The following is a 14,007-nucleotide window of genomic DNA, read 5'->3' as shown; positions in this document are numbered from 1 at the left end:
CTGACCGATTCAGGTAGTCATCTTCTTTTTTTCCAGAGAACCACCAAGAGATCCATCAAAGCAAAAAATATAAAAAAAATCTATCACTTATACATTAAATACACCGAAGCACTATATGTGTCAGCTTTTTGAGACATGTATGCATTGGAAAAATAATGACATCACATAATTTAAGCTTTATGACTGATGACAGGTGTTGATAAATCTGTATGGGACCTTTATAGATTGCTTGACATTGATGCGCTATAAAGAAATTAAGACTCTTGTGGTCATCAAGAGTTTGAGGAGTGCTTGTGTACCTGCTGAGGACCACACAATGAAGCCTTGACTGAACTAGAAAAGATTTTGTTCTGTTGTCGAAAATGTTTCCTTAAGGCCATTTTCCTCATTCGGCCTCTTTATAATGAATATAGGAATTTATTGTCTTGTTCTCTCAATAGCTTATCTGTAAGATCAAATGGCTTCTTTGACGGCTGGGTTGCCACACAGGAAATGCTGTGTTTAACGTTCGGTTTGTCCCCACTCATGTGAGAAACACAAGACAAGTTCTCTTAAGCCCTCAGTGTGAACTTTTACATGCTTGGGAAAGAAAGAGAGTTCTTGTTTCAAATAGCACTCCAACTGAAGAATCAGTATTGAACATGCCTGGATAAAAGGACATAATGTGGACATGCGTCTCATGGAAGGGTGAATCAAAATGTAAACACTTGTAAATGCAAGAGAATTTATTGTGATGTAATTGCGATGCATTATCCATAATACATTATACGCAATGACGTGTAGGACATTTTAGACCCTAAAGACTGAGTAATAGCAAAGAAAAAAATGCATATATGTAAACAGTGTGTTGATAAATGAGGCATGTAGTGTAAATTGACAAGGGGTGTGCTGAATTATCGAATATGGATATTTACAGGAGGGTCTGGACCCTCCCTACAGTAATCACCCTAGCAACAACAAACAGCGGCGTTCCCCCGGAGCAGCAGCCAATCGGCGTTAGAGCCGCCTATGACGTCACGTCCGCTGGCAGCCCCGGGCTTGGCCTGGCACTTCAGTCACCAGGGCCGCCATCTTGGATCCAGCCCGTTAGCGGCGCTGCACTTACTTTTTTTTGGCGAGAGGAGGAACCTTGCGAAAGCGTGACGTTTGCGGAGCGCATTTACCTTCACCGAGCGGCGAGGGGGTCCGGGGCTCCTTAAACTTTGCAGGGACCCGAAGAGACTCAGCCCGGTCGCCAAAAGCCGAGGCCGTTTTTTTTTTTTTTTAGGTGACGTGCCCCCCTCCCCTTTTCCTTGTCTGAAGCCCTGTGCTGTTTTCAGGGGCCTGTGAAGTGTTGCCGCTTAGTTTCTTTTTGAGGAAAAAAATATTTATATAAAAAAAATTACACAATTGAGAGTAAAACCAGTTGAGGACAAAGTTATGATCTCTTGGCGCATTGTCGCCGGTGGGCTGCCCGCGCTGTGCAGTTCATTTGCCGGCCAGATGAGTTGATCGGTCTGCGCTCAGGACCGCGTCTGCTGGATACGGGGCTCCATGGTCTTCGTCGGCTGCCGGGCCGCTGCAACCCAGCCATCGGACTGAAGCGGTGCGAGGAACCCCGACGCCGATCCGGAGGGCAGAAGAGAGGCGTGAAAAAATGTCCACCAGGACGCCGCTGCCTACTGTCAACGAGCGGGACGCCGAGAACGTAAGTAACGCGTGGCTGGACGCTCTGGGCGAAGATGTGGAAATGGCCCACGGCAGGTATATATCTCTGCGCTTGCAATGGCACATTAAAAAGAATGGGTTATGATTGCAATGAAGTCGTAGCGTGGCACAAGTGATTACTTTATTGCATTATGGCATTGCAGTGATTATTACATTTGAAGTGAGGACTAGAGGTTTAAGTGAAACCTGTCTATGTATTCTTATTAGTATTTCATATTTCTGCATGTTTTCTATGCAACTGCGACACATTTTGCAATAGCTCTGCTTTCTTTGATATATATAGTTGTGTGTGTAAGGGAGTTGCAGAGTGAGTCTTTTTATGTCACATTGGTCCAAAAAGCTGTATAAGTGTGTAAAAGAGCGCAAGGCAAACCACACCGTGAATCCAGGTTTGAACGAGGAGGTTTTGGGTTCGAGTGGAGCGGTTAATTAGGCCGCTCGGACTCGGGCACACGTGCATCGTCATGGGGCTGCCGGCCCCGAGCTCACCGGTGGCGAACACCCACCCACCCAGCAGCCCGACCGGGCTGGGTCTAATGACAGGTTCACGCTCTTCTGAGCATCACCGAGCGCTGGTGGATCAATGAGCTGCGGCCAGCACAAAAACGGACGGGCGCTCTCTTCCAATGCCATTGGAGTAGCCAGTGCAAGAATGAAGGGGTCCCAGTCGGTCAGGAGGCACCGCATTACCATAGTAAGTTGATGTAGATCTATTTATGTATGTATTTATTTATTTTGGTACTTATTGCTCGACTCAGACGGGTCCAACTCGAACCGTAACTGCACACGCGTCATCGTGATCGATGCGCACCTCTAGTCTGAACAAATGTGGTGACCCCAAACTGTCTTCGGGGGGAAAGCAACAGTATCTGGCGCACCACTAGAAAATGTTCTATTTAAACACGCTGTTAACCTTTAGCTTTCAGGGGTGTATATCTGTATATCTGATTTTTTTTTTTAATGCTATAAAACCACCAGGTTTTTCCAGGGGTTTAGAAGTGAGCCTCGTACGAGGTCCTGATTTATTGATGCAGTGCTGGCCTGGAAAGTCGCAAGAAGCGAGATTAGTTTTTAGCTCATGACCCAGAAAAAAAGGGCTCTTCTCTTCCCACCTGTTCTGTAAGTCGTCCTTCTTAAAAGCAGCTGTGGTGAAGAATGTACAGGTTCCAGATTGGTACCAGCTTATACGACCCTATTCGGCTGCTAATATAGGCGCCGATATCGCTCCACTTCGAGTGACTCTTTAACCAGAACGCGGGCAAATGATGGGCAGATATCGTTATTAATGATACAACTGCATGATGTTCTATTCCAAGGCGAATGACCCTGAAACCCGGGTGACCTGGATGACCGGTGTGCGTGGTGGTGCTGTTAGCCTGGCGAATGGAGTTGACGTGCGTCAGCACCGCGGTCCAGTCGAGAGATCGATGCGGGCAGCGGTTTCTGCCTGTGTACCACCCTGAAGACTTAACCCATAGCTGTAGCCTTTCCCGGATCGTCCTAAAAGCTTCCCATGTGCTAATGCTGCATAAAAAACTGTCTATGTAGCCAGAGTACTTCGAAAATCATTATTATCATTATTATCTTTGTCATCATTATGCACTAGCAGATAACGTAAACATGATATATTCAGATAAGAAGTACAGAGTGAATATTAATCCATTTATTGCATATTTTCCTCCTTTCTTAATGTAGAGTAAACTAACAAAATATTGCTCAAAAGAAACAGTAGAATATCCTACATTGGGTTAAAATGTGATTCAGCCAAGATTACCTCATTGTTTAAAATGATTTTGTTTAAACCTCAAGGTGACTCCATTTTGTGTTGCATAAATTGGCTTTGACCTAGTTCTGTGTCATAACAGTCACTGGGGCCAACTAGGTCCAATGTGGCGAGTCGGGAGAGGTCGAGGGTCAATGCACGTGTCAGTGCAAGTTCGTATGGTAATCCTGGTGTCTAGTTGACTCGATCTCCTCTATAATGAAATCGCTTTTGGTAAAAAAAAAAAAAAAAAAGTCCTTGAGAGAAGAGCCTGATGCCACAAATACTTTGTCCAGACCACTGTGTTCCTCCATGGAATGTTGTCTGGCAATGCTGACTTTATACACAAGGCGATCCCAGTTTGGCTGTTCTCGACCGCGGTTCGTAGACGGTGGATTTGAGCTTCCGACCAGCATCGGAACAGCCTCTTCATTCCTTTCCCTCGCGCTCTAGTCTCATGTATTCACAGATCTCCTTTCCTAAACTTTCACCTTGCACCACCTTCTTGACATCATGCAGTTTTCCCATTCAGCAGTCGGAACTATCCCTGTTTTGGGATGAGACATCTAAAGGTTCTCCGGCTTCCTCCCACAGTCCAAAGGCTTTTTCAGTAGGGTCAGTTGGCAACACTAATTTGTCCATAGGGGTGTGTGTATGTGCACCCTGCGGTGGACTGGCACCCCACCCTATGTAGGGTGCCATCACCCTAATTAGGACTAGACGGAGATGGAGCGAGTTGTTGTTGTTGTTGTTGCATTAAAAATTTTATTTTAATCTTCGTATCGTGATATGTATAGTTTTGTATCATAAGTGCCAGTACTCAGCCTCACTCTCTAATGGTGTTCTCTAATTTGGTGCATTTCGGCAAACGCTAGATGACATGCCATTGCTTCTGTATTCCAGCGCCTCAGCGGCCCAGACATCCCAACATGCAAATTTTATATTTTCGTTTTTTTAGGGAACTCTGCCATGATACTCCACTGAAGTTATTTATTATATTTCAAGATTAATGAACAAAACCTTTGAGATAATAAGCAAACCTAAAACACTGAAAGAAAAAAATATTTGAATGTTTTTTTTAATTACAGCTAGCTCTTTTACTCTCTCGCTGCTGGTTTTGAAATTACGCAACTCCCTTTCTCTTCCTTGACTTTTGGGCAGGGCTTCCCTTCTTGGCTGTCGCGATCATCGACTGAGATCGTATAATCACCCAGCCTTAGTCGAGAGTCTGTTTTGAGGAGCCCAATTTCTATTTAAGCAGTCCTTTCTTGTTTCCATCTGTTTATTACTGTAAATTCTGAGGACAGGGGTATTGAAATTGATCTCATAATCAATGCAGACTTGGACAATTTTGCAACAACGCAGTACTGAACATTATTGATTTTATCCCAATGATGTTGCTTGGTGATTAACCTGGCAGCAAAATTTTTGGCATAAACAATTTAGTCCAAAAGTAGTGCCGGTAGTGGCTGTGGCTGCCTGATCTCAGTACAGCTCTGCTCCAGCCTCGTCCACATGCACATTTCAGATCTGGAGGTTTGATTTGCTCCATAGAGCAGAAAAGCGGTCGCTGTTCAGTTCGCCCTCAACTGACTTCACAAAAATGGCATGTTCAGATGTGCTTGTGATCTCACTGGCCTATTTGAAAATTTAAAAAAATAATAATTTGATGCATGTTGATTAATTGATAATTGTGAGACCAGGCTTTTTACTTAATTTTTTTCTTAATTTTTAAGATTTTTATGATTGATACTCAGATGGTACATTATTTAATTTTTAAATGGTTTTGCAGACATTTGAAACAAAACAACTTATTACCATAATCCAGACATTCAAAGTTTAGTTTATCTATGTTATATTGAACAGTGCATCAGGCCTAATTAAAATATTCATACAACTCACTTCATTTGAACTCTGGCTATCATATGTTAAACCTAACAGCACTCGTGTAGCTTTTAGATGAGTGACATTGTCCTGTGCATCACATGATCTTGGTCATTTTAGTTACATATATTGGTTTTGCATAAACATTGTTTTATTGAAATGTTTTGACACGATTGTACATTAATATATTCGATGTAGTTTATATGTCTGAATGCTTGTAGAGTTTACAGAATTTTCTTGTGGAAGTTGGTTTTAACAAGTGAGACTAGTTTTCTGTGTCCCGTGCATCATATGGCATATCGTAACTTTATATTGAGTTAACCAGTAATAAGGCACGACAAGTACTACATACACGTCACACTTGTTCACAGTTCTGACCTCTAGTTATGGAGATAAAGTAACTTGTCTTATCAAAATGTCCCATGCATCGCGTAGAGAATTGTCCTGTAGTTCTTTTTTAAGGGGGACTCTGAATATCCGTTTGCTGATTACTCCGTTTGCTTTGAAATTTTGCACTTTACTGCCTCATCCCTGGAAATAACCCAAGTTTACCACTGGGTGCATTAAATTGTTAGGTTGCTCCGTTCTGATTTTGTCTGTAGTCTGCTGTGGGCTCTTGATCTACCAGAACATTTTTCCGTAACCTACATGAGTAATGCTGAGGCTGTGTTTAGTCGATTCGAGTTCTCTTTGTGTGCTAATTTAAGCAACTGTGCTCCAGATGAATCTGGATTTAACAGCGCTGTGACTACAGCTGTACATTACAGCACAAAGCAGACTTCTTTTCTGTCATGTGTCACTGACAAATGTTTAGCCTACACTAAATATACATGTCTATAATTCTACCCTTTTTTTTATGTATTTGTATGTATGGAATCATTGCTTGTGCCATGTACTTTACAAAACTTCCAATAGCAAATGATCTGATTTCATTTTTTTTATTTAATTGAACCTAATGTCTTCGTTAAAGTGTCTGCTGCGGTTTTCCGCAGTACGCAAGTTCTCAATACTTGTTGCTGTCGCACAGTGGATTGAGCGAAAGTGTTGACATTATGCTGGGGTTTATAGAAAACGGCGAGGTCCGGACCAGACGCATGCATCACTGCGCCCTATTAAAAGAGCAGCTTAATATTAGGTGGGTGGTGTGCTTGACCCTCGCGCTGACCCCTAGTCCTGCTGTTCCCTTGCAGCACACGTCGCACAGTGATGCACGCAGCGAGGTGGCATCCCGGGCTGGCCGTACAGGTGCCCGCTGTCGGAACTCCATCGCCTCGTGCGCTGACGAGCAGCCCCACATCGGGAACTACAGGCTGCTCAAGACCATCGGCAAGGGCAACTTCGCCAAGGTGAAGCTGGCCCGGCACATTCTCACAGGACGAGAGGTGAGTATGTGACAGGCTAGCTGCAAAATAAGAAAACGAGTGTCAATCTAAGCGGTCAGAAAACATGGTCAATCTAGAGAGAAATTGTTGTATAGGAAATTGTGTAATATGTACATGATATGCCTATCGAGCATAATAAATATCACCTAGCTCACAGATCCAGGCACACACTGTGCCATGGTGAGACAGAAAGGGCAGAATTAGTTTGTGTAGCCCCGTCCATAACACCTCTGAGCATTTTGTTCCAAAGACCGTCATATAATAGTCCTGTCTGGTCATTGCTCAGAAAATTACCATTTATGATTGACAGCAGCAGATGGTCCACCGCAGCCTTTAAAGCGTGTCTTTTAATGGACGGGTACAAAAAAGACTACGGACCATTCCCCCCCCCCCCCCCCCCCCCTTCAGATGAGTTCCCTGTTGGTTATGGTTGTTTTAATGCAGAATGTTTCATTTGAAAAGCATAGTTGACTCTTTTATGACGTTGCTCTTGCAATAACATTTTAGGGGTTTGCGCAACATGATTGACTGTTGTGTCATTAGTTCACATCCTCAAATTGGCACATCACATGCCATGCACGATTTTTGGGGCAAGAAAACGGCATCAGGACGTGCTGCAGAGGAAGTTACGTGGTGCATTTGTTTGTGTCACGCCAGCGAATAAATGAATAAAATGGAATAAAGCCACACGCTCAAAGGCAGGACTTAACATGCTCAGTCGAATAAACAAAAATGTTAGGAATGCTAACAGATTTACCGCCTGGCTCAGGTTGAAGGATGCCGAGCCATGGTAATCCAGGAAGTGGATTTTTTATTTTTTTTTTCATGAATTCTGCTTATCTTTCAATTCTATCTTTTCATATAAAATATTTTTTTCTCCCCCCTGTTTTCTCTACAGGTCGCCATAAAAATCATAGACAAGACGCAATTAAATCCTACCAGTCTTCAAAAGGTAAAAAATGTTGCACTTGCTTTGCGGGTTTGAGTATAAAATGAACTGCGTCCAGAGGCCAGGGTCTAAGAGGAGGAGCCCTCTGCGGCCTTAAATTTCACTAGCGATGCTAATAATAAGGAGCTCAGAAGTCGGAATGAACAGCACGTACAACCGCCCGGGGAGAGGAGGACCTGAGCAGTGTAGGGATTGAACCGGAGCGCAACGGGGAAAGGGTGCTGACTAACCCCTTATCCGGCTCCTGCCTCGCCTCGTCCGCGCAGTATAGATCACGTTGTCACATTGAGGCCGAGGTGAGGGAGACAGTGTCCCTCCCTCACATGGCTGTAATTAGGTAGCACTTGTTTTTCCAGGCCATTGATTTTGTTCCTTTTTCCATTCGTCGGCCAATCGACAGCCTGTGGCCCAGCATGCGTTTCGGGGCAAAGGGGGCATGCCAGTGGAGAGGGTGGACTTGTGTTCCCTCGTCCACCCTTTATTTGCAGCACTTTTATCAGAGTCAGAGCTTTATAGATCATCAAAATTCAGAAAAGCGTCCCGGCCCTAATGGAGCTCAAATAGCCCTAAATTCAGCATGAAGGCGGGCAGGCGGTAGAGTTTCGTCTTGATCCGGTCTTGGAAACGGAAAGCATTTACATTTACATTATAGTGTGCGGACCCCCAGGCAAAGATGACCCCTGGAAAAATGGGGAATCACAGTGGGCTTTCTGTGGTTGCATTAACATGTGTTCAATATTAGAACAATACTTTCAAAGCTAATTCTAGCTATTTTTATCTCCCTAAGCCTTGTCGGAGCACCAAGCGTACTATGTCGGGATTAGTAAGAGATGTTATTTTTTACGTGGGATTTGCAGCCCTATTGTGTCTGCTCTGGTTGTGTGGGTGTTGTTGAGGCGTTTCAGGCAGTTTTTGCTGTTCCGGGGTCCTTGGCGGGTTCGCGCCGAGCCAGCGAACGTTGTCTGTTGAGTAATGCGGGATGCTGCCGGCACTTTGCCGTTGCGTAACAGAGCTGTCCGTGGGTGTTAGTGGGGCGTCGTGGGATCCCGCCACTCCAGCCCCTCCTCTGGGTGTCCTCATATAGCACGCACCAGCTCGCTTTTTACAGGGAAGAATATTTGGTTTGTTTGCTGGAGGCTACATCTCACCAAAAACAGTTCTGTGGTCTGTCAAGTCAGAGGTGTTGTTTCAAATACACTGTGTGATAAAGTCTTGTATCTAATCACGGGCCGGTTGTGAGAACTTGGACCAGTGAAAGAATTTGTCTTTCTGACCTCTTGGTTCCCTGGTGCCACCTCTGAAATGACAGCTGGGTTGGATGCTGTTGTCTATGACGGACCACAAATAACCCACACTACAATTTAGCATCTAAATTGATGCATCTTAACCGATTGAGATTGGGCGCTGCCTTCTGCGAATGCCGTCTTGTTCGCCAGTCAGCAACATGAATATCAAGCGAGACTGCTGAACAGGGGCTTGCAATATGGACTATCACAAAAACGAAGCATTTCCAGGGCATTAAATACCTGCGTTAGTAAGAGTAACACTATTACAGGCTGCGCTGTCGCATACATTTTTTGTTTGTGCTGGCAGAATGTGTAATTGTGTAATTTGAATGGCTACAATTAATATCCTATTAACATACAGTACAAGATAAAGATCCTGGGTCGGTCCTCATGTGCCAGTTTTGTTGTACCACTTGTCGGTTTTTGTGACTCCACTTGGGGACACAAAGTTTTGCAATTTTCCAGACTGACTGACCATCATTTCTTTATGATGGCCACTTGTTTAGCTGACTGGTTCTTGCCATAATATGAATTTTAAGAGTTGTCCAATAGGGCGGTCAGCTCTGTAGTGTCGACCTCTGCACAACACAACTGATGGTCCCGACCCCATTAATAAAGCAAGAAATTCCACTAATTAACCCTGATTAGGCACACCTGTGTAGTGAAAAGCATTTCAGGTGACCACCTCTTGAAGCTCATTGAGAGAATGCACATTAATAATATCCTATTGAAAATATCTTACTGATCAAGTTACTTCATAAATGATCCAATTAAATAGGTGCAGTATGAAATTGAAGTGATTGTCATTCTGAAGCACAGCACATGTTGCACACAGTGAAATGTGTCCACTGCATCTAACCCATAAACCTTGGTGAGCAGTGGGCAGCCATGACAGGCACCCGGGGAGCAGTGTGTGGGTGTACAGTACCTTGCTCAGTGGCACCTTGGCAACTCAGGATTGAAACTGGCAACTTAACGATTACAAGTCAAATTCCTTACCCGCTAGGCCACCACTCCCCTAATACGGTACCGATGGCAGTTAACAAGGCTGGTATTGGCAAAAAAAAAAATGCTTGTAATGTATAATGTATTCTATAATTTTTTAAATTAGAATTATAACTACATAAAAAATATATACAATCAGCAGCAATTCTTTATGTGTCAGAAGCACATATTACACAAAGTCAAGGCTGCTCAGAGGGTTTTGGAATTGACTGGGTTGATCCCGATGAAACCCTTTGCCGAGAAAGAACTGTTCCGTGCGAAACTGCTTTCCCTCTCTGAAACACCCTCCAGACCCCACTGACTGCATTCGTTCAGTGTCTTCTTCACAGAGGCTATTTATATTTGCGTCTGTGTGACCTACTCTTATATAATTGGTGGGAGTGGGAGGTGAGCGCACTGCCAGTTCCCTCTTCCCCATTTAGAATGGAGTGGAGTGTTGTTGGTTTTTTTTTTTTCTCTCTTCACGTCCTTTTTGTTAGATCAGGGTCAGGCATTGGGAGCCTTTGTTCGAGCGGCTCCAGAGAAGGGTTGGAAACGTTCCCTCCTCTGCCACTCAGAGGGCCGCCAGGGGCCCGAATGCGTCAGCTCCCCGTGAGTCGTGAGTTAGTCAGAATGGGATTCGCTCAAAAGTTATAGAACCCTTAATTCCGGATCCTAGGCTCTTCAAGGCCGTTTATTAAGCATCAGCTTTGCTGATGAAGCTGGAGATGAATCACTAGTTAAGGTCTTCTCTTCTGACTGGCTTTACTTTACAGTTATGTGTTTTTATTTGCATTTTACTTATTCTTAAAGACTTATTGAATCCTCGTGTGAGTTTTGTTTGGTTGTGTCCTTTTGTTTTTTATGGCAAAATCCACACATGCTAGCAATGATCTAATTCTTTTAAAGCCACGATCAAGGATGTTTTAAGGATGATTCAAGGTTTATTTATTGGAATTTTTGTCCTTTTTGCACTTCACCTTTTCCATCCCTCATTAAGTGTGCTTGAACATGTAGAGTTTGATACCATGAAAGATGGATCCGTCCTGCGGTTTTGGCTGTGATCTCATTCGTACTCGCACCACCCACAGACTGTTGCGGCTATGATGCTAGTCTTGTTCGTTGGTTTGTATCGTTATTATGCCTGGATTCGTTGTTCGCGGCTGATGAGCAAGTTCCGTTATCAGGCAAATGTGCCTCCCAACAGTCTGCTGGGATTGCTCAACACAATGCACTCTGTTGCTTTCTTTTTTTTATATAATTAATCACAAGCCAATGTTTCTGAGTCAACGGACACTTGTGTAGCTCTCTAGCTTCCTAACAGTAGAACAGTCCAGCAAGTGCACAGGTATGGTTCGTTTGAGTTTCATGTGCAAGGGATTGTGGGTGTTTTTGTGAACACTGACACATTGCCATTTCATGGCACCTTTTAGAATACATTGAAACCCTGTACTAGCACCAGTACGTATGGGATTGAACATAACTGGATCAGATAGCGTCCCACTCAGGACTTTTGCATCAAAAAAGTGCGTCTGGACACGTGTTGAAGTTTGAAACCACTGTGTTTTGAAAGTTGAGCAAGCTGGTCCTCTGCAGTTTTGGTGACTGTCCATGGACACACCCCCAGGCGGAGGGGGCGGGCTCTATGAGTCTTCAGGCAGATTGCCACCAGATATTACAGGACCTTTTGTTTTGTTTTCTTTTTTTGGGACTTAGATTTTTCTTTTCTTGCATCAGCACTGCATTCCGGTTTCTTTTTATACAAAACAAGAATTCCCTATCATTGTCCTATATACTCTATGCACTCTATAACACACAGGCTGACAAAGGGCCAGCCCAGTTCCTTCCTCCCTGGCAGTGTTTTCATGGTGACTGTCACCACGCGGCCTGACCCTGGATGGCCTTTATCCACTGTGGCGCTCGTACTGCAGCACGTGGTACACAAACACATCACGTTTCTATTGTCTTCCAGGCTCTGACCCCTGCGTGGAAATGCATAAGTAGTGTTGAATTTCAGGGGTCACAGGTCACATTTCTCATGGTTGAAATGTTCTACTCTGCGCGGGTTTCTTCTGAAATGTTCGGTAGGGTCTTTCCCTGGTTGGCTGTGGTTTAGATGTTTTGACTCGGTGCTGTCCGCTTTGTTTAGTCTGTGTGGCTTATTCATTTTTTTTTTTTTTTTTTTTTGCAGAGTTTATTTGAAACGGGAAGATCTTAGGTGGTCAGCTGCCGTGGTTTTGACCCTCTGGTTTTCGGAAGGAGATGGGAGGGGAATGTGGTGGGCATGTGGTGTCAGTGAGAGTGGGGAAAGCCAGTGTAATTCCACAGATGCACAGCGACCGCACAATTTGAGCAATTTTAAGCAACAAATTTATGGAATGCAGACTATTGGCTCTACAGACTGTACGCTGTCTGTACACTAATAGCCCACAAAAAAAAAGTGTGAAATTGAGATTTGCGGGTTGTTCTCTGTTTATTTAAGATGGCATGGTAGGGTTGATTTATAGGCTATTGCCTGTGTTTTATAGATACCCTTGTATTTGTAGTGAACAGGTACTGGCGCATGTTGTCCACGTACTATAGAGGTCTATTGTATGTCCTTATTGTGTAAACTACGCGTGTTTCTAGATCCAAATTCTCCTCGTCCTCATTGCCGATGCTGAGATGAAATGCATTGCTAAGCGCCTGCGATCCAGAGGGGTTGCCCTCGACAGCAGTGTCATGGCAACGGGGCGGGCATGCCCCCTCAGCCTGCTGCCATAGAAGGAGGGCAGCAGGAGACGAGACGGCCGCCTGCATGAGCTACGTGGGAACGAGACGCACAATCGCTAGCGTATGCACCCAGTAAAAAAAGGGGAAGCGCGGAGAAGAGGAAGCGGGAGAAGAAAACAACATTAACGGGCTGGAGAGAGGAAAGTGGGACACTGGCCAATTAGGGCAGCAGAGAAGAGCCCTCTCTGTGTGAGCAGCGTCAGCTGCTGCTACTGCTGGGTGTGTTTTTGCTCTGTGTTCTGTTTGTGTGTGTGACTTCCTGGGCATTTCTGTTGCCACTCTATCCTGCTGTGAAATGGTGTCTTCTTGATTGAGTCCTGTGCAGGAGCCATTATCAAGCATCACTGATTGGCTGATTAGTTTGAAAATGGGCAAAATCAACCCTACACCCATGGGAGATTATGGTGTGGTTTTGGTTGAAGTGGCATTGCCTGGATATTCTTTTCGGTATCTTACGGAGCATCATCTTCTGTCTGACATTTAAAGATAGATAAAGTGTAGTGATTGTCATTGTGATACACAGCAGCAGCACAGCACACAGTGCACACAGTGAAATGTGTCCTCTGCATTTAACCATCACCCTTGGTGAGCAGTGGGCAGCCATGACAGGCGCCAGTGTGTGGGGACGGTGCTTTGCTCAGTGGCACCTTGGCGGATGGGGATTCGAACCGGCAAGCTAATTAGATGTGTTCACGCTTGACTTCTTTATTCAGATTGCAAGGGTACTTTTTTTTTTTTTTTTAAGCTGGTGCTAAACACTAGTGATTGCTAGTGTAAGTTCAGGTTTTCACAACTACCCATATATTTATTCATCTTTAAAGCAATGATTGACAGCTGTCACACACGCTCAACTGTCAGCACGTCATTAACCTTATTAAACAGTGTATTTCTTTGCCACGTTATCTGTTCATGTAAGTCCTGAAGATGAACAAACCTCACACCCACACCCAATCTATCTCATTTAATGTATAGAAATATTACAGGCTTGCATGCTCATGTTCACAATGGCCAAATGGTTTGAGGAAAGCCAGCACAAGAATCAGTTGCCATGGATTTTGGTACTGTAGTAACAGCAGGCTTTAAATTGTGTTCATGAATGGTGACTGAGCAGGTCACAAAAGTCCCTTGTCATTCGGTCTTTTTAGAGGCAGACTTGGGACCAAAACGAGCACACCATGGCACACTAGGGGCATCTTTCATCTCGCCAATTAGTTTGTCATAGCCTGGCTTCGCATGTCCTGCTGGCACTTTTTTGTGTTTTAATAGGGCCACAACAATTTT

General features: G+C 44.3%; 1 protein-coding gene across 11 annotated transcripts in view; it reads left to right on the top strand.

Moving 5' to 3' along the window:
• Nucleotides 1-1,047: 1,047 nt before the first annotated feature.
• mark3b (MAP/microtubule affinity-regulating kinase 3b) overlaps nucleotides 1,048-14,007 on the top strand; it is a 42,893-nt gene continuing 29,933 nt past the window's right edge. For 4 of the 11 annotated variants that reach the window (XR_003742379.1, XR_003742380.1, XM_028953534.1 and 1 more), the window contains exons 1-3: nucleotides 2,291-2,401; nucleotides 6,544-6,735; nucleotides 7,634-7,687. Coding sequence is in view for 9 of the 11 variants with exons in the window: in XM_028953534.1 (XP_028809367.1) it covers nucleotides 2,291-2,401; nucleotides 6,544-6,735; nucleotides 7,634-7,687 (357 nt within the window). In the remaining 2 variants the exon portion in view is untranslated. Of the gene's footprint in view, nucleotides 1,688-2,107; nucleotides 2,402-6,543; nucleotides 6,736-7,633; nucleotides 7,688-14,007 lie in introns of those variants that run through there. The other 7 variants (XM_028953541.1, XM_028953535.1, XM_028953539.1 and 4 more) reach the window with 5 other exon arrangements.

The sequence above is a fragment of the Denticeps clupeoides genome, chromosome 14 (genome assembly GCF_900700375.1).
Source record: "Denticeps clupeoides chromosome 14, fDenClu1.1, whole genome shotgun sequence".
In the NCBI taxonomy this organism is placed as follows: Eukaryota; Metazoa; Chordata; class Actinopteri; order Clupeiformes; family Denticipitidae; genus Denticeps; species Denticeps clupeoides.
This window is presented reverse-complemented; position numbering and strand designations above follow the sequence as displayed.